The sequence below is a fragment of the Acanthochromis polyacanthus genome, chromosome 17 (genome assembly GCF_021347895.1).
Source record: "Acanthochromis polyacanthus isolate Apoly-LR-REF ecotype Palm Island chromosome 17, KAUST_Apoly_ChrSc, whole genome shotgun sequence".
Taxonomy (NCBI): domain Eukaryota; kingdom Metazoa; phylum Chordata; class Actinopteri; family Pomacentridae; genus Acanthochromis; species Acanthochromis polyacanthus.
Window position 1 is genome coordinate 25,636,413 of NC_067129.1, and position 25,017 is coordinate 25,661,429.

Sequence of the window (25,017 nt, forward strand, 5' to 3'; positions counted from 1 at the left end):
GTCATACTTATCTGATACTAATGACTGAAGGAGGTTCAGGTTTTGTGTTTGGCTGCGTGAACAACTTTACATGACTGTCTTAGGAAGAGTAAAATGATAAGCCCAGGGATTCTGTAGGTGAGTTTCCTGTAGAGTATTGGTACAAAGAGAAGTTCTCTTAAATAAGAAATGGTTATAACTCTGCACCCAAAGAACAAACACACAAGAAGGCATGAATTGCAAAACACCCCTCCACCAAATCACAACTCTCAATGACATGCAGAAGTTATAGTAGTATATCGTATTATATGCTTACATAAAATGGGTAAAATCCTAGAATACAAATGTTTAAATTCCCCAAGTACCAAAGCCATATCATTAAAAAACCTAGACTTACAGGATGTGTATGTCAATAAAAAAAATCACGAATTAAGCACATAGCATTTAAAATAACAAAGAACAGGAGTAGGGCTCCGTAGAAGAAAGATAAATATCAACAATAAATCATCTCCGCATTAAGCTACTTAAGACCTTACCAAGGAAAGTATAGAAAAACTGCCAGCAAGCCTCCAGAGGTTAAACGGGACGGGTCAGCTACTGAAAGAATTGTCTATATACAGAAGATGGCAGTAACGGGACACCGAGGATATCAGCTACTGTTGAGCCACGAAGAAGAAAAACAGCAGACTGTTTCTGTACAGGCAGTAGCGTGGTCAGCTGCGGGGTCTTTCCACTGGAGGTGACATTCAATCGGCTAGCAGAAACGGGGGACAGTTAGCATCGAAAAACGCTTCAAAATGGCACAGGCAGTGCAGAAACTGGTCGCTAAAGTGCCCACCTTGATCGGCGGTAAGTTATTTTGTCGTGTTATCAATTAAAATGTATATCAAGTAATGGAGACTAGGGGAGGCAGTAAAATCTTTACCGACAAGCCGTCAGTAGGCCTACAGTGGTTCTGTGACCGATCCGTAAACTAAATGCAATAGGTGTAACAGTAGATGATATCTGCTGTAGAAGACACTACATTCTTATTTGCAGTTGGTTTTCGTGTTTTATTATTTTTGTAGCAGGTTAGCGCTGATATTTATGTGTGGGTTTTTTGGTTTTAGTATAATCATTCAGCATTAGCCATACAGCTAAGAGGCTAATGCTACATACTAGCATGCAGAGACGTTCTGCAGGTTAAAGCTGAATTTAGCTGCTGCAGAGGAAAGCAACCCCAGAGATGTGAATTTAAGGCAGTATTTGTTTGCTGTTTCTCCCAGCCGCTGTCACCTACTCCAAACCTCGACTAGCAACTTTCTGGTACTATGCCCGTGTTGAACTTGTCCCTCCTTCCCCTGCTGAGATCCCCAAGGCCATCGAGGGGGCCACGAACATCATTAAGGGTTTCCAATCAGGACGTCTCGGTCAAACCACAGTGAAGGTACGTGTGTTACTGCCAGACGGTGATGGTTGGGTATGTGTTGAAAAGCATTTACTCTTGGAAAGATGACATTATCAGAATATGTGAAATATATTGAAGCAATAGTGACATGTTACGTAATTTAAAATCTCAATCGAAGCAAATAAGCTGTCAGTGAGAGTTAGTATTTTAGACGTAGTGCTTTTGTGTATTTGGTTTCAAAGACAGAACGCATTTGCAGTCACAGTAGGGTACAAAAAAATGAGTGGGGACTGTTTAAATACAGTTAATGGACCAAGTCCCCCCCCCCATTTTTAATGGTCGACCATATACATGAAACTGAATCCAGATGGGTAAAATGTTTGTTTTTCCAGCCAAAGTGCAAAATGTATTTTAGCTTTTGACTTGTCTGAAAGTTAAATACCAAGAGAGTTTCCTTATTCTGACACATTTGAAAAGGACATTCACATTATGATATCAGCTGTTTCAGGTTGTATAGTCACATTTAGACTAACATGTGGGTATACACTGTATTGTTAGAAACTATGTATTTAGAAATAGTATGGTTGATATGTCTGCAAATAATGATTATTTTTTTATTGTTGATTAATCTGTCAGTTATTTCTCCTAACAAATCAACTATTTATTTGGTCTATAAAATTTCTGAAAATTATGAAAAGCATCAATTAGTGTTTCTCAAACCCCAAGATGACGTCTCCAAATGTCTTGTCTTGTCCAAAACCCAATGGTATTTATTTTACTGTTGTAAAAGAGGAACAAAACTAGAAAATATTCACATTTAGGGAGATTGCAACAAACAATTTTTTTTGTTTTCCAAAAAATACTCTAGCCAATTAATCCACTATCAAAATACTTTGTGGCTAATGCCATATTTGAGAAATGGATAAAAAAAACTATTTTTGCAGCTTTAGTGTGACATCAACCTTGTTGTAGGTTTGTTGAAAAGAGTCATTCCATCTCATTTCAACAAATCTGAGGAAATTTTGTTGCATGACCTCCTCTGATCATCTCCAAACTTTTTTTTTAACTATCCCAACATAAGAATAGATTACTTGCAAAGTTTTAACATCATATGATTGCTATTTGCTAAGTTATAAAATATTTAAATCCCTATTTTTCCACTCGGAAATTGATATGTTAGGTAGAAAGGCTTGATTTAGGAAGATAATACTGGGAACTGACTGATGATATAGACTTACAAGTGATCTGAAGGGTTCAAACACCTTAACAATAGAGCAGGAAAAAAAAATTTGGAATGAATATACCCATTTCTCTGTGGTACAGGGCAATTTAAAAATTTGGCGAAAATGGCATTTTTCAAGAATTTAGGCATTTTTTTCACAAATTTTAATAAGTAACAAGGTTCATATGTTATAAAAATCTCAAAGTACCTTAAAAGTTCTCTCTAACCTAAAAATATCCAAGAGCTAGCTAGTCTCCTTAGACCTCAAAACGATGCCTATTTATGAAACAGACTGAAAAACACCATACATATATTGGCACAGAAACCAATGTGGGACATGGAGTAGAAACATGAAACTTTGTCTGTATAACAATAAACATCCGAATAATTGATATCTGAAGTATCAACATTGTTTCTTGAATCCTTCATGGCCAATTTAACCAAGAAATGCACTATGTTTTATAGGCGTTTTTTTTAGGAATTCTAACTAATATATTGCAGTTAAAATGAGTTATATTGCCTTAGGTCCCATGTAAAACATGTAATTTGTCCCCAACTTATCACACCACTATTTCTGTCCTTTGAACTGCTTGAATTTCTCTGAAATCAGGCCATCATCTGCACCAGATATGTGGTACTGTCCACCACGGCGTGTTGAAGGAGCAGTGATTGGACAGAGGATGTGGGCTGTAGGCACCCACACTACGTCATCCTTTCTAGGCCATGTGAACTTCTTGCTGGGACCTTTTGGGTGCATGAATTTCACTTGCAAATCTTCAAATTCAGCTGATAAGTCAAATACGATACCGAGGCTGTCCTGAGAATGCAGTCTGGGAGTGATGCCATTTCTTCTTATTCAGTTACTGTATGAAAGAAAAAACAATGTCTATATAATAATTAACTTCAGATATGCCCTTTGTAACTTATACTACGATGCTGATGCTTCAGATTCATCTTTCATCTTTAGTTGGTCATGTAAATGGTTCCTAAAAACGAGGATCAAAATGTATAGTAAATTGATTCAGCAGTTGCTCATCTTTGGCACAAGAAACAAATATGAAAGTAAGTTCACACATACTTCACACATACTAGTTCCTCCAAAAAAAATTTGAACCGCGTACCATGTATCCCACATGCACTTTTTAATGCCTAAAGTTAGGCTATTTTGGGTCTACACCTGAGTTCAACAGCCTATAAATCAATAAATAAGCTTTATTTTAATGTTTTAAAACTTTTACCTTATGCAACTTTCATTAGTAAAGAAGAAAATTCATTCTTTCAATGTCTTTTCACAAGAATAAGTCCTAAAATAGAGGCATGAAAAACCCAAAATAAAGTCGCCCATGAAATAATAAGGATATTTTGGGAAATTCCACAGTCCAGTATTTTTTTATTTTCATTCATTTCTATACTTTTCTCACCAGAAGGGTAAAAGTTTTGGAAGGGGCAAAAATTCTGACCATGTAAAAGGAGTATAAATTGCTTTTTTTAGTAGTTTAAAACCCTAAAATCATAGGCGAGGATTAAGTTTGGACTGACTATGGGTATTAGATTAGATCATTACTGCTTATACTGTATGTTTATAACCATAATACTTTGCATTTGTTCATAAAATTACCCAAATAAAGCCCAAAAAAAATTTTGGGAGGATCTGAGAAAGTGGTGCAACAAGCATTTGTTGAATTGACATGGAATGACTCAAAAGTATTATTTTTGTAAACATTAAATTGAAGTGTTAAAATATATCAGGAATACCATAGTGACATGCCACATCATTAGAAATTACAGTCCAAACATCTGAACTGTCAGACTTGGTTCTTAGGACTTTTGTGTAGAGGATTCATTGACAGAACCTTGCAGGGTACATTTAGGATAACTTGCGGACACTGTTCACCATTATGCAGTTAGCTGACCAGAACTGTTTTTCTGGAGTTGTAAATGCTCCTGAACTTAAAGGTTATTAAACGTTTACTAAAAAAATTTAAAGGATGTTTTGTGAAAGAATGTCTTGGTCTCCCAGAGACCTCAATGAGAACAACTTTAGGTTTAGTCAATGAAAACTGAAGAATAAAGTTATGGAGCCTAAATCCCAGCAGTACAACCACAAAAGTTATGTGCTTAGAGAGTTTTGCTCTTTATTTTGTTTAAAAGATGGAATTTTAAATAATGCAAAGTGTTTGTTTTGGTTGTATGGCTGCAATTAAAAATTTTCGTTGTTGCTTTTTTTGATCAATATAATATTTGTTTGACCTGCTAAATGTAACAAAATGGTGAAAATGTTGCTTAGTGTTTTTTCCACAACTCCATGATTTTCAGTTTACTAAAGAATCCAGAAGTCACATTTGGAGCTGGAATGAGAGAATCTATATTTTCTATTTAAAAATTACTCCCACTGATTGATTAATAGTAGTTGATGGCTAATAGATTCATCATTGCAGTGAATACTTGGGGCATACTTTACTATTAATCACTGTTGGTAAGGAAATAAAATTTGTTAATTATGTCATTCCCAGGCCCCTACTTCAGTACACAATAACTTACTGCTGACACACAGAATTTAATCATGTTGTAAATTTATCTGTAAAATATGTCATGAATTTCTAATTGACTGTCACACAGAACACTATAAAATGTTTTCAGATTTCAAAGCCTGACACAGTAATCGTTTAATCATTTTATGCGGAAAAAAAAAAGGTATTAGTTTTCATTGTCAGTCTGTTTGAAACAGAAACTTAATTAAATCAATCCATAAGAAAAACAGTGACTGTTAAGATTTCTGTTTGTGTCCTCATTTCTTCAAAACCAGATCCAGCTCAGTCTTTTTGTTTCTTTACAGGATGCTCTCAGGAATGGACTGGTGGCCACTGAAGTACTCATGTGGTTCTACATCGGAGAGTGCATCGGCAAAGGAGGCATAATTGGCTACAATGTCTAATTGTCAACTGTCATTCTTTTTGTTTTTTTTCCTTTTGAGTGTTGTGCACTCAATCTCCTGTGAGAATCCTGGGAACCAATAAACAGATATCTATTGTTAACAAAATGTTTATTGACTCATTGTATTCTTTGTAGAGTTTGATTCTGTGTTGACTGGAGAAACACCCGTTTGTCATGTAGGAATAAACGGTTCAAACAGGAAAGGCAGATTAGAATCTTCACATCAGTTTATTTGCTTTATTTTTTGGTATAATTCTCATCCACTACAGTACACCTTTTGCACAGAGGACATTTTGACAGATCGGAGTTGGTAAAGTACAGGTGAAAGTAGCGATTGATAGATCTCATAATGAATGCATTTAGCTTCAGCTTCACGGACTAGATACTATCCATGCAGATTGTCAGAACAGTAGCATCTTTATTAGTAACATTTTCCTTGTTACCTACTATGATGTTAAGGTGTCAGTTGTAATCCAGACTTTAAAATGTGACCCTCAAACTAAGTATGATACAAACCATCCCATAGCAGATGTTTTATTTTAGAGACTACCTGTCAAAAATGTAATCACAATTTTGTCAGAGAAAACACAGAGATACATGACACAAAGTACTCTATCTGTGTATCTGGCAGTGGCTGACTGCTATGTCTCTGAATACATTGTTTGTGCATTAAAAAGCAATCCCAGTTTTTGCATATAAAGATAAACAACTGCTTTAAAAAAAAAAAAAGAAATTACAGTTTTATGGCTCTTAGCTGCCGTTTGGACAGACTGTATAGAATCAGTTGATAAACACTATATTGCTGTCCAATTTTTGATTTGAAAACGAAGAGCAGAGACATGTTTTACTGAGATGGGGTTAACGTTTTCATTCAGTTGCTGTAATCAACCAGTAGATGGGGCTGATGTTAAAAAGTTATGTTACCGTGTTGATACTGCAGTTTCATAATAGAGCAGATGGTTTGGTCATTCAAAAATGCATCATTAAAAAGGTATGCGTCACTTACTAGTTTAGCACTTGTTTCAAGTGAAATATTTCATGACTGATACAAATACTTTTTGAACTCTGTAGATCTTACGCCTGCTAAAGTCCTCTCGCCATTGATTAAAGTCCTAAAGACTCATCTGTGTTACATATTTAAATTTACATTTATTTTTTTTGTATGAAAATAATCCTTTCCTGTCTTAAAGAAGCTTAGACACAACTACACCATTGCTTCCTTTAGAATGTGTGAATCTATGAAATCCCTGCCGATGCACACACACCCAAACTGTCTCTCAAGCACACCAGCTCACCTACTACTCTGTTCAAACACTGTGTGACTACCCTGCACTACACAATGGAAAGTTTACGGAATTATTCAACCAAACATGTTGGAACTGGAAACTGATTCTAATGAAGGAAGTCCCACCCTGCAACCTGACAGGATTGGTTTTCTAGGTTTGCCACCTTTCAAACCCAGAAAGTCTGTGTCTGTGTTTTTGAGACTGTCATCAGTTTGACTCACTGGAAGTACAGTGTTGGTATGAGCAGGACTCTTTCATCCAGTGACTCAGACTAGGTGCAGCCAGATCATTATGTTCTACAAAACAGGTTGGCTAAGCAAAATGTAGTCATCAGTGTGTTTCACTTTCGAGGTGAGAATACTCAGCCACAGTGTTAACTTCTATGGATTAATGACATATGGACATGTTAACCAGGTAAAATATTAGATTTTTACAAGAGAGGTCTTTAAAGCAGAACTAATATGTAATGAATCCATGAAACCATTTCTAATCCAATAGACTTAATAGTGGTAATGACAATATTTTTTGTTTGTTTGTTTCTTTAGAGTATAAAAACACCAAAAACTCAGTTCATTTATTTAGTTCTTTATTTAGAACTATCAATGAATAATTTTGTTAAAAAACAAGCCTTTTGTGGATTATACTCGGGTTTTCCATTATCTAAGTAAACTTACACAAAATTAAATAAGGGTTAGTTCAAGTGAAAAAAAACACCTGCAAGGACACTGATGTGACAACGATCAGATAATATCAAAGCACATGAAATGACAACCAAACGATCTTGTTAATGTAATTGTAATAATACTTGTTCATGACGACTGTTGCTGTATACTTTTTATAAGAGCACAATATATTTAAAACAATTCGGCAATAATATTGGCCTGCAGTGTAATGTAATGGTGCATTGTAAAAGAATTAGAAATAAAATGACATTGTCGTGCAAAATATGTAATGCCTGTTATGTTATCATTTATCTGAAAATATATATTATCTGTGGAAACATAACAGTTACAGATATAGAGGCTCATTGAGAGTGATTTTGTGACATGCTGAGATGTTCTAATATTATCCATCAGATGCCATCAAATGCTTAAAGGGATAACACTTTTCTTTACATTGTGTAATTATGCAGAAATTATGTGTTTCAATAATGTCTTTCAAATGTGATTTCACAACAAAATGTTATGTGTAGAGTTTAAAAAAAAATAGTATATACACAGTCGGTAGGAACATTTCTCCACAAATAAACAATGAAACTTCATTAATTTGGTTTGGTGCAGTTTAAAAATATATATTCCAAAATCATAGCTGTATATTATGAGACACATATCAAAACATTTTCAAATACGGGTGTTCACTTGATGTTGCAGATCTTGACCGAGGTTCCCACTCCGAAGCCTGGATAGAGGGGCTCCACAAATGTGGTCTCGAACCTGTGCAGGAGGGTCATGGAGCTGCCTATGCTGTAAAACGCCAGCACACCTGCAGTGTGGTCCAGGTACACTCCTATCCTGGGGGAGTGGGGGCCATTGGCGGCTTTGTCCACCCGGTTGTGCCAGGCAGAGTAACCTGTGTCAGAACACAGGAGACTCCAGGATTTGTCGTTGTAGCCCAGCAGACACAGAGAGCCTTTGCCCTTCCGACTGATGCTCCTGTAGGCCACTCCGATGGAGAACTCTCCACTCCACTCGATCTCCCAGTAGAAGCGACCTCCAGACAAGGCTTCCCTGCACAGCACCTGTGCGAAGCTGTCAAACCTCTCTGGGTTGTCTCCATAGGGCTGCAGGTCTCTGGTGCGAATGACTTTTCTGCTGCTTTCAGAGATGTACAGCTCCTTGTAGGCTGTGCTGGGGTCTAATTTCAGCTGGCAGAAGTCTGCAGACAAAAAATAAGTAATTTTTTAGCTTTTAGAAATTCAATGAAAGTAGCAGCACAAGGGTATAGGTAGGAAAGTCCTGCAATTTAAAATTTAAATTGATTAGAATTTTTAAATATTTGTAGGGAAATGTATGTAATCTAAAGTATTCATTATGAAGAATGACTATTTTTCTAATCATTTCTATTACATAATTGAAAAATTATTTAAATTGATGCATTCATGTGTGAGCATCACTGTAGCTGCAGTTGCTAAAGGCAAAGCTAATTGTAATTTATTTTTATCCTGCCAAGGACCTTAATACATCGGAAAATCTAATTAATTACATTTTGTAGAAATAATTTGAATCTGAGGAGTGCCGATGGACTAAACCTATCACAGAAATGTAGAGGGGTAAAAACAATATCAAACATTCCTTCCAATAGCAACAAAAGAAAGTGGCATAAAATGGAAATACTCTAGTAAAGTACAAATACCTTAAAATTGTACTCAAGTTTGGTACTTTAGTAAACATACTTGGTTAAATTCCAAAACATGACATGTGTCATTTAAAGACACCAGTTACTTACATTTCAAAAAATCACCTCTGCTCTTTGGCTCTGGAGGAGGAGCGCTGTCCACAGTAATTTCTTTTCCTGCACATGATCGAACACTGTGTCAAGTCAAGGTGAACTGCAAACACCCACACAAATTCCTCTAATTCTTTTGTTGATGTAGTTTTACAGATTTTTCACATGACAAATACATGATGCAATCGTTTTGTGGTTCGCCTCTAACAATCTATGGTGACCGCACTTTCAGACTAAATAATAATTAACCTGCTACAGTCCTGTATTGCTATATGACATGACAGCACTCACCTCTGCTCCTCCTGTCCAGTGTTCGACTCTCTGTGGTGTAAACCGGGACCTCATTCACTGTGAAGCACAAAACATTCATATTTTAGATTTTCTAGTTTTCTACCCTCATGTGCTTAGTTTGGTGTTTCTGCTGCTAAGATCAGACCTGACTTGGAGATCTTAAGCAGCTCCTCTCTGCCAAACTCCTCGAGGCGTTCCTTAATCTCAGCCACAGCTTTCCTGACAGCCCCGAAGGAGAAGTCAGGGTTCACTGTCACCCTGGGGATGAAGCCGTCATCGGTGGGGGTGCAGAGGTAGTTGAAGTTCTGACGGGAAAAGAACAGCAAGAGAGGTGACGAGGATGAATATTGATACATAATGTTCACTAAATTCACTCTGACACATAAAACCTGAGCCAGAGTGCTGGTGACATTCCTAACATTGAGCTACTGTGTCACAATATTAAAGATACGGCAAATGTTTCTAACATCCAATTGTTACAAAGGGCTTATTTCTTAATGGTGCAATCATGAATATGGACAAACATCTTAGTAAAAGCCACAAGTACTACATAGTTCAGTGTTAGATACTAAATTTTCTATTTGGCTGTTGATTAAATTCCTCTCTGTGTTAATATCTCAATGTTACATATTTGGAGGTTGTTCCCTTGAAATGGTTTAGATGTAACTCTATGCTGTTGTCTCCCTCTACAACTTGCTGCAGCTTGAACACACCAGTGGAACTACACCACACTACGCAACAGATAGTTCTAATATTGGAGTAGTTTGGCCATTCATGTTTAAAACTAATTCTGAAGAATAAATTAATTAATATATCTCATGTTCAATTTCATTTGACTGCATTAATTTTAGTTATGGGTAAGTAATAAGCTGGCAGCCAGTTTGGCAAACCATTTATCAAGAAATGGTATAAGATATTTTGTTTTTATGGACTCAGTCATTCAAATTCTTTAGGCACCAAATTTGGTTGAGCTACCCCATAAAGACTCCAGTCTTAAACTGAGGTTTGTAGGAAAAAAATACATTTTATGTGGAGCATTACATGACATTTCAGGTTGTTTTTTTTTTTTAAAGAAAAACAATCTAATGTACTTTATAAGTGGTCACATGGCAGTACTGTCTTCTTTGGAAAGTCTCTAAATGTAAGTTGTAATATTGAAGTTATTCAGTAAGTCCTTGAGTTTGTTACATGTGTAACTGTGAAAGGCTGAAACTGTTTCTGACTCACTAGCTATGCAATGACTGTTTACTTCACCCATGATTTGTTCTCCAGCAAACAACAAATGCCCTGTAAACAACATACACACAAAGTAGGATTTTCACCAGAGAAATTCTTTAACATAGGACGTTGTGACAATAACACTTTAAATTTGCAGTACTGTGGCAATGCATTGCCTTATTTGTTGGATGATACCAACAATTCATCATTAAACAATATAGCAGCTAAATTTTACCTGCAAGAAGTGGATGTGGTCCTCAGTGCTGTACAGCTGCTTCAGCCCAGACTCCTTCTTCTTCAGTTCATCGATCTCCTGTTCCAGTCGCTCGATCAAAGCTTCGGCCTGGTTGAAGGCAGCCTTCTCATTGATGCCGATCAGCTTAGTGACTTCTGACCTCATCCTTTCAATGGAGCGAATCATGTCCTCAAACATCTTCTGGCTCTCCACCATGGCTCTCTGGGCCGAGTTCTGGACACAACACTCAGGATGTTATTGTTTTACACAAGAGACTAAAGAAACTTCAATTTGATTTTACATAAAATAAATAATCCTGGCAGAAATATTTTCATTTTGTGTGAAAATTAACTTGCTGGTACCCCCCGCCCCCCCTCCCCCAAATATATTATCAACATAAAGTCCTCACCTTCAGTGAATCCACTGCAGTCTTGAGTTCTTCCAGCTCCTTCACCCTTTCCTGGCATTTTTGTCTAATCTCAGCTTGGGAGATTCCTAAGAGTTTCTGCAGAATAAAGGAGTATTACACAGCCATCCATTTCACTGTTTTTCTAAGCTTTCACTCCCACGCTGATAGCCCTGCTGGTTTCCTTTATTTTATCAGGCAGTGTTACACTCATAGAGTTCCATTAAATTTCTTAGATGCGGTTTAGTGTTGTGCTGCTTTATTCTACACGTTATAAAGCCTCATATTTTCTGGATCAGTGCAAACATTCTTTCTCATTAAGAAATATATGGGGAGGCCCTTCGGCATGCTTAATAAACCCCTCTCAAAGAATCTTCTTAATACGGGCCGCTTTTATCTCAGAGGGAGAGGGGGAAAAAATCTGTAGAGGAATTCTGGCCATGTCAGGAATGTGAATCTACCGCTGCCTGACTTTTTAAAAAGATGTTTCAAGGTGCACACAGCGCTGACATGCCGAACAGAGGGCTTCTAATTCAGCTTTTACTCAAGCCCACCAACCCATTCTTCAAGATAAGCTTGAGGAATGTGGAGAATCTCGGGAGGGGGGGGAATCAACTGGAGAGGGGGAAGGGAGAGAGAGAGTGGAGATGTGTGAGACTCAGGTTGTAAATCTTTGGATGAGAGAAACCAGACTCTCCATGTTGTAAAGGCAAAGTAGGATAAATCATTACTTCATCATGACTTATGAAACCCTTTTAACCTATATTCCCCACAGCTATAAAAGCACCCTAAATTACTCATAGAACAAGTGCACCAGATTTACATCCCAGTATCTATTGCCCGTCTTATCTGCTGCTTTACTGCAAGTTTTGCGGTGAGTCATTTGAATGTGTGTTGCTGTGGTTACAACTTTGTGCTGGAATCGAGGTGATGAAAGCTTCACTCCCTGACATTCTAGTGCCATTACAGACCCTCTCCCCCAGGTGAGAAACCAACACAGCAGACACAAATGTGCAGTTTCTGTGTATTTATCCCACAGCTGGATCACCACATTCTCTGGAAAGCAGCTTTCAGCGTCGATAAGGCACGCCCACCAGCCTCTGAACAGCTAATCAGAGAGCAGAAATTGTTTTGGCGGCGGTGAATGCCTGCCAGGGTAGCTGATAGTGTTGGTGAAATGGGTCAAAGTACAAGCAGCAGCTGTAGAGCAGGGCCAGGAGTAGGGAAAAACACCCTGTTTGCTTTAACTCAAGTTACTCCAAAAGAATTTCTGATGTGTCAAAGAAAAATTTCAACTTTTGGTTTCTCTCATGGAAGTGCTTATCACTCTGACCTGAAAGATAAGTAAAGTAGTTGGACTCTGATTCACTGAGAAGCTGGCTGAAAGTGATTTTTGTAACATTTACTGTGCCCTTACTAGGTTAAAAGTAGACATCATAGATACAGAAGGATTTCTTACCTGTTTCTCGCCCCTCTCTGCCTCAGCAGAGACAATGTCATGGCCCCTGTGTTCACTGACTGTACAGATAGCACAGATACACATCTGGTCTGTCCGGCAAAAGAGCTCCAGGGACTTCTGGTGCTGCGGGCAGATCTTCCTGTCCAGGTTTCCTAACTCATCCACCAGCTTGTGCCTTTTGAATGTGGCTGACTCATAATGCGGCTTCAAGTGTTTCTCACAGTAAGATGCCAGACAGTTCAGACAGGACTTGACAGCCTTTAATTTCTTCCCAGTGCAGAAGTCACATGGGACGTCACTTGGTCCGGCATAGATGTTCCCCTGGGAGGTGCTGAGGTTGAGGTTCAGACCGCTTTTCTTGATCTTCTCAGCCACCATGCTCAGGGTGGTGTTGGGCCGCAGTACAGGCCTCTGGGTGAATGTGATCTTGCACTGGGGACAAATGTAAATCCCTGTGTAGTCAGCTTCATTCCAGTAGCCACTGATACAGTCCATACAGAAGCTGTGGCCACATGGTATAGCCACAGGGTCCCTCAGAAGGTTCATACACAGGGAGCAGCTGAAGTAGTCTGAAGAGGTTTGGTCAGCCATTGTGATGGACTCACAACAAAGTCAGACCTGCGGAAACAGACAGAGAGAATACCAGAAGCAGATAGAAACTTCGTCGAGTGTGCCTGGGAGCCCGCCCTCAAGAGTGTGGTACAGCCTGCCAGAGACAGGACCTACTTGTATTTCTGAATTCCAGAGGTTATTGATTGAAAGCAGACAAGGCCCTCCCCCTGTGCTGTGAGTATATCGAGCCCTGCCCAGTTCAGATAAGCAGGTTGAGCAAGGATGGAGAGAGAGAGAAAAAAAAGGGAGAAGGCGGGCAGACGGGAGAGAGGAGTGAGAACACCGTGTAAGAAGGAGAATGAATGAAATGTGAAAAACAAAAGCAGTGACAGTTAATGTGTAAGAAAATCTTTCCATTTTCCCCGCAGTTTCCTTTATTCTCGAATTTCTCATGTGGCTCATCTGTGGATGTATTGCGCACACACTTGTCGGCAGCTGTGTTTCCACCTATTGTTGTCAGACAGAATTGCCATTGTCTTAAACCGGTTATAGTCCGACAAACATAAATGCAGCCTAAGGTACTGTAGGAATTCAAGGGACCACCCAATAAACAAACACAGAGACACTGTGAGCTCAAGCAGAGTTTCAGTGTAATTTCACACACTTTTTTAGTTGTTTTTTGATACAAACTTTGTTTAATAGTTAAACTTGCTGGAGGTGGTTTGTCTGAGATTGGCTAGAGTTCAGAGTTGTAGTATTTTCACTGTGAGCAGTCTGACCAGTCTGTTCACTTCTACAAGTCACTGAGTCACTGTAGATCTGTGCACAGTATCTGTTTGTGCAGCAGCGTGAGCATACTTATGGTTGGAACAGCCAACGGAAACACACACATGCAAGGTGTACGCACACAGAACATTCCAGGTGTGTTGTCATTGATGTTTTACATATTTGTGTGCATTCTTCATTGAAGTTATCTTGCATTTTTTCTCACCAGAAAATGCATCTCTTATAGTTATCTCATGCATTGTTATTTAAAACTAGTTGGGGGACCTGAGGAGACCCCGACTCTGGAGCATGAAGTGCCTGCTGACATCATAGCCTCTTATTAGCATTTCAGTTAGACATAATCTAATGGTTTCCACCAGCACTAATGTCCCATTCATGATTTTTTCAAGTCTTCTGCTCAGGATTACTTTGAAATTGCTTAATGTAAAAAAACAACAGTTTGCAAAAAAGTTACAAGGTTTTGTAATGTAGTTTGCTCAGTTACAGTTATGTAGAAAGTACATTTTAGTTTTTATAAAATGCACTGACTCCACCTTCAATTGATATCTTGCATTACTTCATACACTAGGTAGTTTCACCTCTCCATATTTGGTCAGGTTTCTGATAAGCCAGTTTTCCTTCCTTCCTCCAGAGTAGAGGGAGCGCTCTGTGCTTACAGATTAACTACCTGACACTGGAGAGCACCACTGCAAACTGACAAAGCTTTCAATCTAGTTTATATAAGAGAAATGTGAAAGCTACACATCACACATTTGTTCAAACATGTCCATTTTTTGAGAAAGCCAATATGGTTCATGATAATGTTTAGGAAACAGGACACTGTGACAAAACATGTCTCTTTAAAGAGTAACCTTATTGTTCTAAGTCTGTTAGAAACAGAAACTCCACAGTCATGTACAGCCCAGTCCAGGTTCAAGGTAAAAGGTCAACCTTCATTAAGTGTGCTTTCTGCACCACAAATGCAACAGAACACAAACGACTATTTGATCAAAAGAAACAAGGACCCACTTCACTGAGTAAATTGCAACAGGAAGGCAGAATATTTAAACATGTTATGGCAAACGAAAATGTTGACGATGGTAGTTGCTCAAAGATAGAATGGACAAATATGAACAAAAAAGCTGTGTCACAGTGGAAAATAACTCCCTCAGCCTGCAGAGGAGTAAAAACCAGTACATCCTGAATGTCTGAGTAATATCACTAAAAGTGAATAAGACGATGAGTAAGTCATAAATAGTGGAACAATTCCATCATAGTGTTGGCATTTTTTTTTACATGGCATGAGAATAATATGCAGAGCTGATGCAAAAAATAAATAGCAAGGTTAATTTGACTGTGTGCACAGTTTGTTGATATTTATTTTATCTAAAATGCTGCACTATGGTACAATGTACATACAGTGCCTTGTGAAAGTATTCGGCCGCCTTGAACTTTTCAACCTTCAAACATAAAGATATAAAATTTTTATTTTTTGTCAAGAATCAACAACAAGTGGGACACAATCGTGAAGTGGAACGAAATTTATTGGATATTTAAACTTTTTTAACAAATAAAAAACTGAAAAGTGGGGCGTGCAATATTATTCAGCCCCCTTGCATTAATGCTTTGTAGCGCCACCTTTTGCTGCAATTACAGCTGCAAGTCGCTTGGGGTATGTCTCTATCAGTTCTGCACATCGAGAGACTGAAATTCTTGCCCATTCTTCCTTGCAAAACAGCTCGAGCTCAGTGAGGTTGGATGGAGAGCGTTTGTGAACAGCAGTCTTCAGCTCTGCCCACAGATTCTCGATTGGATTCAGGTCTGGACTTTGACTTGGCCATTCTAACACCTGGATACGTTTATTTGTGAACCATTCCATTGTAGATTTGGCTTTATGTTTTGGATCATTGTCCTGTTGGAAGATAAATCTCCGTCCCAGTCTCAGGTGTTTTGCAGACTCCAACAGGTTTTCTTCCAGAATGGTCCTGTATTTGGCTCCATTCATCTTCTCATCAATTTGAACCATCTTCCCTGTCCCTGCTGAAGAAAAGCAGGCCCAAACCATGAGGCTGCCACCACCATGTTTGACAGTGGGGATGGCGTGTTCAGGGTGATGAGCTGTGTTGCTTTTACGCCAAACACATCGTTTTGCATTGTGGCCAAAAAGTTCGATTTTGGTTTCATCTGACCAGAGCACCTTCTTCCACATGTTTGGTGTGTCTCCCAGGTGGCTTGTGGCAAACTTCAAACCAGACTTTTTCTGGATATCTTTGAGAAATGGCTTTCTTCTTGCCACTCTTCCATAAAGGCCAGATTTGTGCAGTGTACGACTGATTGTTGTCCTATGGACAGACTCTCCCACCTCAGCTGTAGATCTCTGCAGTTCATCCAGAGTGACCATGGGCCTCTTGGCTGCATCTCTGATCAGTCTTCTCCTTGTTCGAGGTGAAAGTTTAGAGGGACGGCCGGGTCTTGGTAGATTTGCAGTGGTCTGATACTCCTTCCATTTCAATATGATTGCTTGCACAGTGCTCCTTGAGATGTTTAAAGCTTGGGGAATCTTTTTGTATCCAAATCCGGCTTTAAACTTCTCCACAACAGTATCTGGGACCTGCCTGGTGTGTTCCTTGGTCTTCATGATGCTCTCTGCACTTTAAACAGAACCCTGAAACTATCACAGAGCAGGTGCATTTATACGGAGACTTGATTACACACAGGTGGATTCCATTTATCATCATCAGTCATTTAGGACAACATTGGATCATTCAGAGATCCTCACTGAACTTCTGGAGTGAGTTTGCTGCACTGAAAGTAAAGGGGCCGAATAATATTGCACACCCCACTTTTCAGTTTTTTATTTGTTAAAAAAGTATAAAATATCCAATAAATTTCATTCCACTTCACGATTGTGTCCCAATTGTTGTTGATTCTTGACAAAAATTTAAAATTTTATATCTTTATGTTTGAAGCCTGAAATGTGGCGAAAGGTTGAAAAGTTCAAGGGGGCCGAATACTTTCACAAGGCACTGTAATAAGCAATTTGCGAAATTATACGGCCAAACTATAAACCTCAAAATAAGCTCAGATCTGAGGCTTTGTCTTTGAAAAAATATCTGAGAGGAATCATGTTTGTATTTTGGGACACACCCTTCCAAGCAGAGATGTGGTCACCTGTACGCTGTTTGGACAGATGTTCATTTGATCTTGTTTGGTGCCTTTGTTTTCTAACTATTATATGAAAGTGAATCAGACCTTTAGGTTAGATTTGCAAGACGGTAACATAGGATTTCCCAACATGTTGTTGAATCACCATCAGTGGAAGGGCTTGTTTTAGCACTGTGTTAAATATCACTTTTATGAAATAGCTTGCAACCATGTGAGCCTAAGTGACTGAAACTCTGTAAATAGACTCAGCTTGGCCATTTTCTCCTATGAATCACATTTTTGTTGTATTTATGGCTGGTAATTAGAAATACAATGAGAATTTTTGAGAAATGAGAAATATTTAATTCACATGCATAGTAAGTACAATTAATATGAATTTTTCCTGTCAAATTTCAATTATGATATAAATCTTTCTTGCCAAATAGTAAAACTGCTGATATCAGGAGTGCAAGGACCTTTGAAGGTAATAATGATTATTTCAAATTATAAAGTCTTTCAGATTTTTTTTTCCATAAAAAAGATATTTTACAATAATTTAAGCATTGGACTTTGTGGGCACTAATGATTTAGTTTTTTCTTTACCATAATCATCTCTTTGTCAAGTCTCAGTTAACACTGCATCACTTGCAGTCAGTATGATCCCACTCAGAGGAATTTTTGGTCAAATAAGATGCTACATTTAGTCTTGCATGTCAGCTGCAGTTACTGTTGTTGACAGACAGCAGACCCTATAATGCCTGGCACTGTGGTCAGGCCCTGCTGGCTCTAACACAATGGAATCTTTTAAGCAGGCTTTCTCGGCCCTCCTGTTATCTGGGCTATCAAGTGTAGTTGCATTCCTATCTCCGTTTCAACAGCCCTGAAACTCCATCTTGGCTGGGAGGTGTGTTCACTGTAAGATGAAATATACAAGGAGAAGTTTTTAGCTCAGAACAGAAAACATATTCCCTTTCGATCTGAAAGCGAACTCACTTATTAGGAATTGTTTTACAGTCAAGCTTATGTACTACAGGAATACAGTTCCTGTGTTGACTTATAGAAACTGCTGACATCCTGTTAGAAGAAATCAGTGATAATGAAATGCAAAATAACATGAGTTGATAATTAACTTGCCACTGGTGAGGTGAAGGTCAACATGTTACTGCCCTTAAAAAGACCAAATGAGTTTAACCCTCCACCTATTTTCTATTCATTGTTTTATCCCCTATAAGGGTGAATTTAACCAAAAGGTGAAAAATAAAAAAATCATCCAATGACAATAAATAACAATAAAAGACTGACTGAAAGAGATTCTGATGAGACATTACAGTTTAACACAAGAACATAAGCTGCGTTATTATTAGTTGAAATACAGAAAATGATGAGAGCATTGTGACCTCAGGTGGTATCATGCATGCCCAAAGGGAACAGTCTGTCTCCAGGCAATCTCTAATACTCAGCAATTAGTCTACACTCAACTGTAGAGTTTAACACTCGGAGTTTCTTTCCTCTGTACTTTAGAATGTTATTTACTTTCACTAATATTTTATTAAAGTTGTAAATACCTCTAAAATAATTCACTCTATTGCTCTGATTGCCCTTCTGTCATGCTCTAAAATGTAAAAACCCTAAAGGCCTCTCTAATTTCTCTTTTTTTTTCAGTTATTTAAAAAAATCTGAGTAAAGTTTCCTTTGACACCCAAGGCCAAAACTCGTATCTTGTGATCATGCATTTCATACATTCTCTTTGCATTCTGTAACAGATGGACACATTTCACTGTGTCCTTTTCAATCCCCGCCCTTGTTTTACTGGTTTCGGCTTAACCAGTTTATCCTCCCTCTCTGTTTACTCTATATAACTTGCACCCGTAGCACCTGTAAGATCACTTTGCCTCTGTGCTGACACAAGGCAGACTGTGGCCACAGCATTTTTACTGCATTTAGAGGGAACAGCACTAAGTTGTCACCATGTCTACTGACCAAGACACCTGCTACCTATGTAAGGAACATCTCAGGGACCCTGTGTCCATCCCATGTGGCCATGTCTTCTGCTCTATCTGCCTGAAGACATACTGGGACCATGCTGACCACACAGGCTCGTACTCCTGCCCCCAATGCAGGGTCACTTACAACAAGAGACCCACTCCAAGACGCATGGGAGGCTCCCGGCACTCCACCATGCAACGCCACTCTGAATCTTTTCCTCCGCCGCCTCCGTCCCCTGACTACAACTACGCAGGACCCCAGGATGTCGGCTGTGACATCTGCGTTGGCAAGAAGCAAAAAGCTGTTAAGACCTGCCTGATGTGTCTGGCCTCCTACTGCGACAAGCATCTCAAGCCTCACTACGAGTCATCCACTTTTAAAAGGCACAAGCTGGTGGATGAAATCGGCCACCTGGACAGGCAGATCTGCCCGCAGCATCAGAAGGGTCTGGAGCTGTTCTGTCGCACCGACCAGATGTGTATCTGTGTGCTGTGTACTGTGAAAGAACACAAAGGTCATGACATGGTGTCAGCTGAGCAGGAGAGAGCTGAGGAACAGGTGGGTAACGCTTTACTTAAATTGCTAACTGGCATAATAATAATGCTAAAATGTGCTTTGCTCAACATTGCAAGTTTTGCCATTTATGTATCTGGACTGTTTCATGTCCGTGCTGCGTAATGATTCATTGCAGGAGTGGCACAGTGGCAAGTAAAGAATAAAAGAACAGTAAACAATAGATTAAACAATCAAACCCTGGAGTACTTTAAGATGGATAAGAATGAAGATAAGGCTTTGGCTGTATTCACAGGTTCCAGTATTAACTCTGACCTTTACCCTGTGCTGAAAAGCCTCTCATTTAAGTTTGAAAAAAGGATCCAGTAAGTTTGAGATGCTAATTTGTGGAACTGCTGCCATAATTATCAACAATTCATGTTGTTTAACTCACAGCAACGGCTTGGCGCCACCCAGGCAGAGATCCAGGAGAAGATTCATGACCGCCTCAAGCAGATGGAGGAACTAAAACAAGCCGTGGATTCACTGAAGGTTTGTACCACTAACATCTGTCAGACAGATAAGAGCAAACAAAACACAACAAATTGAATGGAAAGTTAGATCTACTACCAACACTGACAGCATTCCTCTTTGTAAGGAGTGATGACAGCTCCCTGAAGTGTTCTAGTAAAACCAATGTGACACCCAGGTGATTTATGACAAACCCTCATTCTCCTGTACAGAACTCAGCCCAGAGAGCCCTGCAGGAATGTGAGAAGATGTTTGGTGACATGATGCGCTCCATTGAGAGGATGCAGCAGGAGATGGCAAAGCTGATAACCTCCAACAAGAGAGCAGCGCTGAACAACGCAGAAGGCCACATGGAGCGTCTGAGCCACGAGATCGCTGACCTGAAGAGGAGAGACAACGAGATCACCCAGCTGTCCCGCACTGAGGACCACATCTACTTCATCCAGGTAAAGAAACACAAACGTGATGACAGACACATTACCACTATCCACCTGTCATTTGTCAAACTACAAAAACAAACAGAAAGCTTCCCATCATCTTAAACAATATTGATGTTTCTCATCACTAGAGTTACCAAATGCTGATAGCCCAGACAGAGGCTGAGGAGCTGCCCACCGTGATCGTCAACCCCTACTTCAGCTTCGGCCCGGTGACCAAGGCCGTCTCCGAGATGAAACAACACCTGGGTGAATTCAGCAATGATGAGCTGGTTAAAGTAGCCAAGACAGGTGAGTGTGGAGCCAATTCACAGTAAAGATACAAAAACAAATTTATATGGTTTGATATTTTTTTAATCTTCCTGTGTGACTGTGGTGTACTAGGATCACATCACCACTGCAGCCATATTAACTATTTTTATTTTATTTTGCAGTTAACAAAATGGCCTTCTGTGAACTGGATGAAACCAAAAAGAGACGCTCAATGAAAAGTGAGTCAGCCTTTCAAAAAAAAAATAACTTGCTTATTTCTGATGTGGAAAAAAAAGAAATGTGAAGTGAGAATAATAGTAGCACGGACAAAGTCAGCAGATGTATGGCATTTTGAAGTTACATTGACTGAAAATGCAAGTTTTGCATAGTTTGACCAGGAAAACTGAGACAGATTTATAATTTCCTCTGTACTCACCAGGGGTTTGTGCAGTCCTGTGTGCTGTTTGTTTGTGATTTTCATTAGAGGGCATCCTGAGGTCACGCAGTTGCTGCATGGTTAAACAGTTTACTTTGCATGTCAGGATGCCAGAGAGTTTATATTAACACACTTCTATGAAATGGAAATCAGCTAAGTTGTGTGTTCTTAAATATCTGATCTTATATCCCACATTAGATCTGTTTTGTAATTTTGTCTTATCCACATCATGGGAATAACACATGCAATATCTGGCTTTGTTGACTGAGTATTTCAAAATTACTAGTTTGGTATAATAGAAGATATTTCTGTGGTATCACTAAAATGTGGTATGCAACTATGACTATTTTCTGATATGATGTATTTGTATATATTTACTTTCACAGGTGATGAAGCTACCATGTACAAGCCCGTACCAACGCAGGAACCTCAGCACAGGGACGACTTCATGAGATGTGAGTCTGAGCTTCTCTGTTTCCTGGAGTGACACAGTTCGCTGCTCGCTCTGCTCCATTCAGTGCAAATTAGATGCTGATGAGCTTCTCTGTCAGACTCTGTGGATGACCACAAAATCTGACTGTGGTACTGTATATCCCACAGTGCTGACAGAGACTGGGACTGATTCACAGCAAATATTTTAGCTAGCTGGCACTTCACAGCTTTGTGATTTCTACTTAAGCTGCAGTTTAATTGCTGCCTCTTTGTTTTCACTAAATGCATTAAAAGGCTGATGGTCACTAACCAGTCAGATTGGGAAAAAAATCTAATAGGATGCTTTTATCTAGTGTTAAAGAATATCTTCTTTGATCAGTAGTTTTTTCCCTGTTTTTTCTTACCTGTATCCAATCGTAAAAACTCAAAAGCTTGAGGAAAAACTGCATAGTCTTTGAAGTCGCTTAAGAATGGGGTACAAAGATGGTCTTGGTTTGGTGAACTTCTGTTTGTGGTCAAACTCACAAACAGTGTTGATACCTCTGGCATTCCAGATAATAGGTCGGGCAGATCTAGCAGAGGCCACCGGGTTTCCCACCAACTGTGACCTGCAGAGGTGGAGGTTCACAGCAGGCAGGTGACATCTAACCCCTGGGATTATTTTGATTTCTGTGTGTCCAGCCAGAGGGTCTCCCACTTTCCCTTAAAACATGTTATTGCAACTTTTAGTTAAACATCTAACAGAACTATAAATGTTTATTCCATTCTGCTGAACTTTGGGACCTTGCAGTTTGTGGTGTGATGGTGAGAGCTGCTTCAGCTGCTTTTAAACAGAAGCTTTGGCCTTCTTGGGTTTCCTCATTTGCACAAGTTAAAAGCCTCATCTTCTCAAGTTAATGTGTAATTAATCTTCTGTCCCTTCATAGATGCCTGTCAGCTCACTCTGGACCCAACCACAGCCTACAGACAGCTCTACCTGTCCAGAGGGAACAGGAAAGCTGCCCTGAAAAGAGACCCCCAGGCCTATGGTGACAGCCTGGACAGGTTCGACTCCCTGCCCCAGGTCCTGTGTAAGGAGCCCCTCTCTGGAGGCGCCTACTACTGGGAGGTGGACTGGAGCGGGGAGGGGGCTGCCATCGGAGTCACCTACAAGGGCATCAAGAGGACGGGGTACGGTGACAGCTGCCGCATCGGCTACAACCGCAAGTCATGGAGCCTCTTCTGTTCTGATTCCAGCTACTCAGCCCGCCACAACAAGGACCAGAGGGAGATCAACGCCACCTACTCTTCCCGCATCGGGGTCTTCCTGGACCACGCTGGAGGCACTCTCTCCTTCTATTCTGTAGGAGAAACCATGTCTCTGATCCACCGCTTCAAGGCCTCTTTCAGTGAAGCTGTCTATCCAGGCTTCTGGGTTTGGTACGAGTCAGCCGTCAACATCATCCAGCTGTGAATAAATACACGTGTAATGATCAGTTTTTAACCAAGAAATCTGTTTTGATATGTATTTACAGGAAATATAGCTATTCTGTGATGACATGTTGTAGTGCTTCAACCAGACCGGATATGTTGTTGTTTTTTACACTATACAGTATGTTGATCAGGGGAACTATTCGTGATGAACGTGAATATTTTGCAAATCAACATGTGAAATGTGAAATGTAAAATGACATGTAGAAAAGGAATGAGCATGTCAATTAAAGCCAAAATAATGAAGGCAGAGTGAAATACATGATCATTTGAAACTATTATGATGCATTTATTTTTTATCAATAAACATTTAATAAAGAACATAAACTGTGATATTACTTTGTCATTTTTCTCCATCCTTGTGTTACGACAAAACTCCAAACATATTCCCCAGGCTTATAACAACTCTTTTCAGCATATACACACAAAAAACTCAAAACTTTGTTTTAAAAAAAAAACTAATTACAGTCTTCTTGTCAAGATGAAAACCATTCATACGAAAGACATTTCCTTTTCTCATTTGGTTTTGAAGACAGTGGTAGAGAGTGCTAACATGTTGGTCCAAAATCTTCCATATGTGTTGACATCTGCTGACTGTGAAGGCCACAGCACATGATTCACATCATTTTCAGCAAAGCACTCAGTGACCCCTCCTGCCGGATGGAGGCATTGTCATCCTGGAAGAGACCACTCCCATCCGGATATGCTGTCATCATCGGATAAAGATGATCACTCAGAACAACTTTGTAATTATTCTTAGTGACTCTTCCCTCTCAGGGTCCAAGTGGAGAAAAACCATCCCAGCAATATGCTCCCATAGAACCACCAGATCTCCCTAACGCAGAGGAATTCAGACTTGTACTGTTCTGTCGGTGTACACTGCACATGCACTCATCCACTTGTTGAAAATATGCTGAACATATCTGACCAGATTACTTTTTTCCACATTAGTGGGAGCTGCATGGCTGAACACTAAAATGTGCTTTGTAATGGAGGTTAATGCACTGCAGTCCTACTGTAATGTCCTCTGCCAATGGACTCTTCTTGTCGACAGTTTGATCACATACTGTACTGACATTCTCAGTCACCTGAGGAAGTGTTGCTGGTTTGTTTTTCCTACAATTCGCACAAATGCATGAGTTTCAGAGTCATCAAATGTGCACTGCTGACCACAATACCTGACCTGATCCTGTTTTTGTTTTTTTTAAAGATCCCAATGTCATTTTGGTAACTTCCTATTGAAACACTAAGCATTTCTTCAGTTTTTGTCATAGAACCTGCTGCCCAAACTTTAAACACTCTTTTAAGGCATTGGTTGTGCTTCTCCACTATTCATTTTTAGTGTTTACTTTAATTTCTCTCCCTTCTGTAGCTTGTCTGTAGCATTTTCATAGCCCAATGTTGTGGTCTGTAATATGACAAATCACAGGTACTCTGAGTATATCTTAAAATGTTGCTTGTAATAACAGCTTTACTAACTTTCCAAACAAATACAACACAAAAAGTAAAGTGGATCAACATTTGAGAGTGGAAAAGAAAGAGACAATTTGCGAAGCTTTCTGTTTGAACAGCAGTGTTGTTTTTGCAGAAATCTGAGAGGTTTGATAGAACCTGTACAGGAACAGGTGGAGCATAGCTGAGAGACTCCTGAGGTAACA

General features: G+C 39.3%; 3 protein-coding genes across 4 annotated transcripts; 2 read left to right on the top strand and 1 right to left on the bottom strand.

The window, feature by feature from the left end:
• Positions 1-659: 659 nt before the first annotated feature.
• atp5l (ATP synthase, H+ transporting, mitochondrial F0 complex, subunit g) lies at positions 660-5,628 on the top strand. The gene is made up of 3 exons (XM_022209417.2): positions 660-828; positions 1,245-1,405; positions 5,425-5,628. The coding sequence occupies exons 1-3, from the start codon at positions 777-779 to the stop codon at positions 5,521-5,523; spliced, it is 312 nt and encodes a 103-aa protein (XP_022065109.1). The 5' UTR covers positions 660-776; the 3' UTR covers positions 5,524-5,628.
• A 1,749-nt stretch (positions 5,629-7,377) lies between these two features.
• ftr82 (finTRIM family, member 82) lies at positions 7,378-13,850 on the bottom strand. Its single transcript, XM_022209415.2, has 7 exons — positions 12,863-13,850; positions 11,407-11,502; positions 10,998-11,231; positions 9,690-9,849; positions 9,545-9,601; positions 9,254-9,319; positions 7,378-8,683 (listed from the first exon to the last, which is right to left on the bottom strand). Exons 1-7 carry the CDS (start codon positions 13,451-13,453, stop codon positions 8,163-8,165), a joined length of 1,725 nt encoding a protein of 574 aa, XP_022065107.1. The 5' UTR covers positions 13,454-13,850; the 3' UTR covers positions 7,378-8,162.
• A 5,077-nt stretch (positions 13,851-18,927) lies between these two features.
• On the top strand, positions 18,928-23,692 carry ftr83 (finTRIM family, member 83). Of its 2 annotated transcripts, none has more exons than XM_051937879.1 (7): positions 18,928-19,867; positions 20,258-20,353; positions 20,545-20,778; positions 20,901-21,060; positions 21,204-21,260; positions 21,844-21,912; positions 22,444-22,806. In XM_051937879.1, the coding sequence occupies exons 1-7, from the start codon at positions 19,292-19,294 to the stop codon at positions 22,494-22,496; spliced, it is 1,245 nt and encodes a 414-aa protein (XP_051793839.1). In that variant the 5' UTR covers positions 18,928-19,291; the 3' UTR covers positions 22,497-22,806. The 2 variants fall into 2 exon arrangements, with proteins under 2 accessions (XP_051793839.1, XP_022065108.1); XM_022209416.2 differs by lacking the exon at positions 22,444-22,806 and adding an exon at positions 22,816-23,692 and having other exon boundaries at positions 18,932-19,867.
• Positions 23,693-25,017: the final 1,325 nt, after the last annotated feature.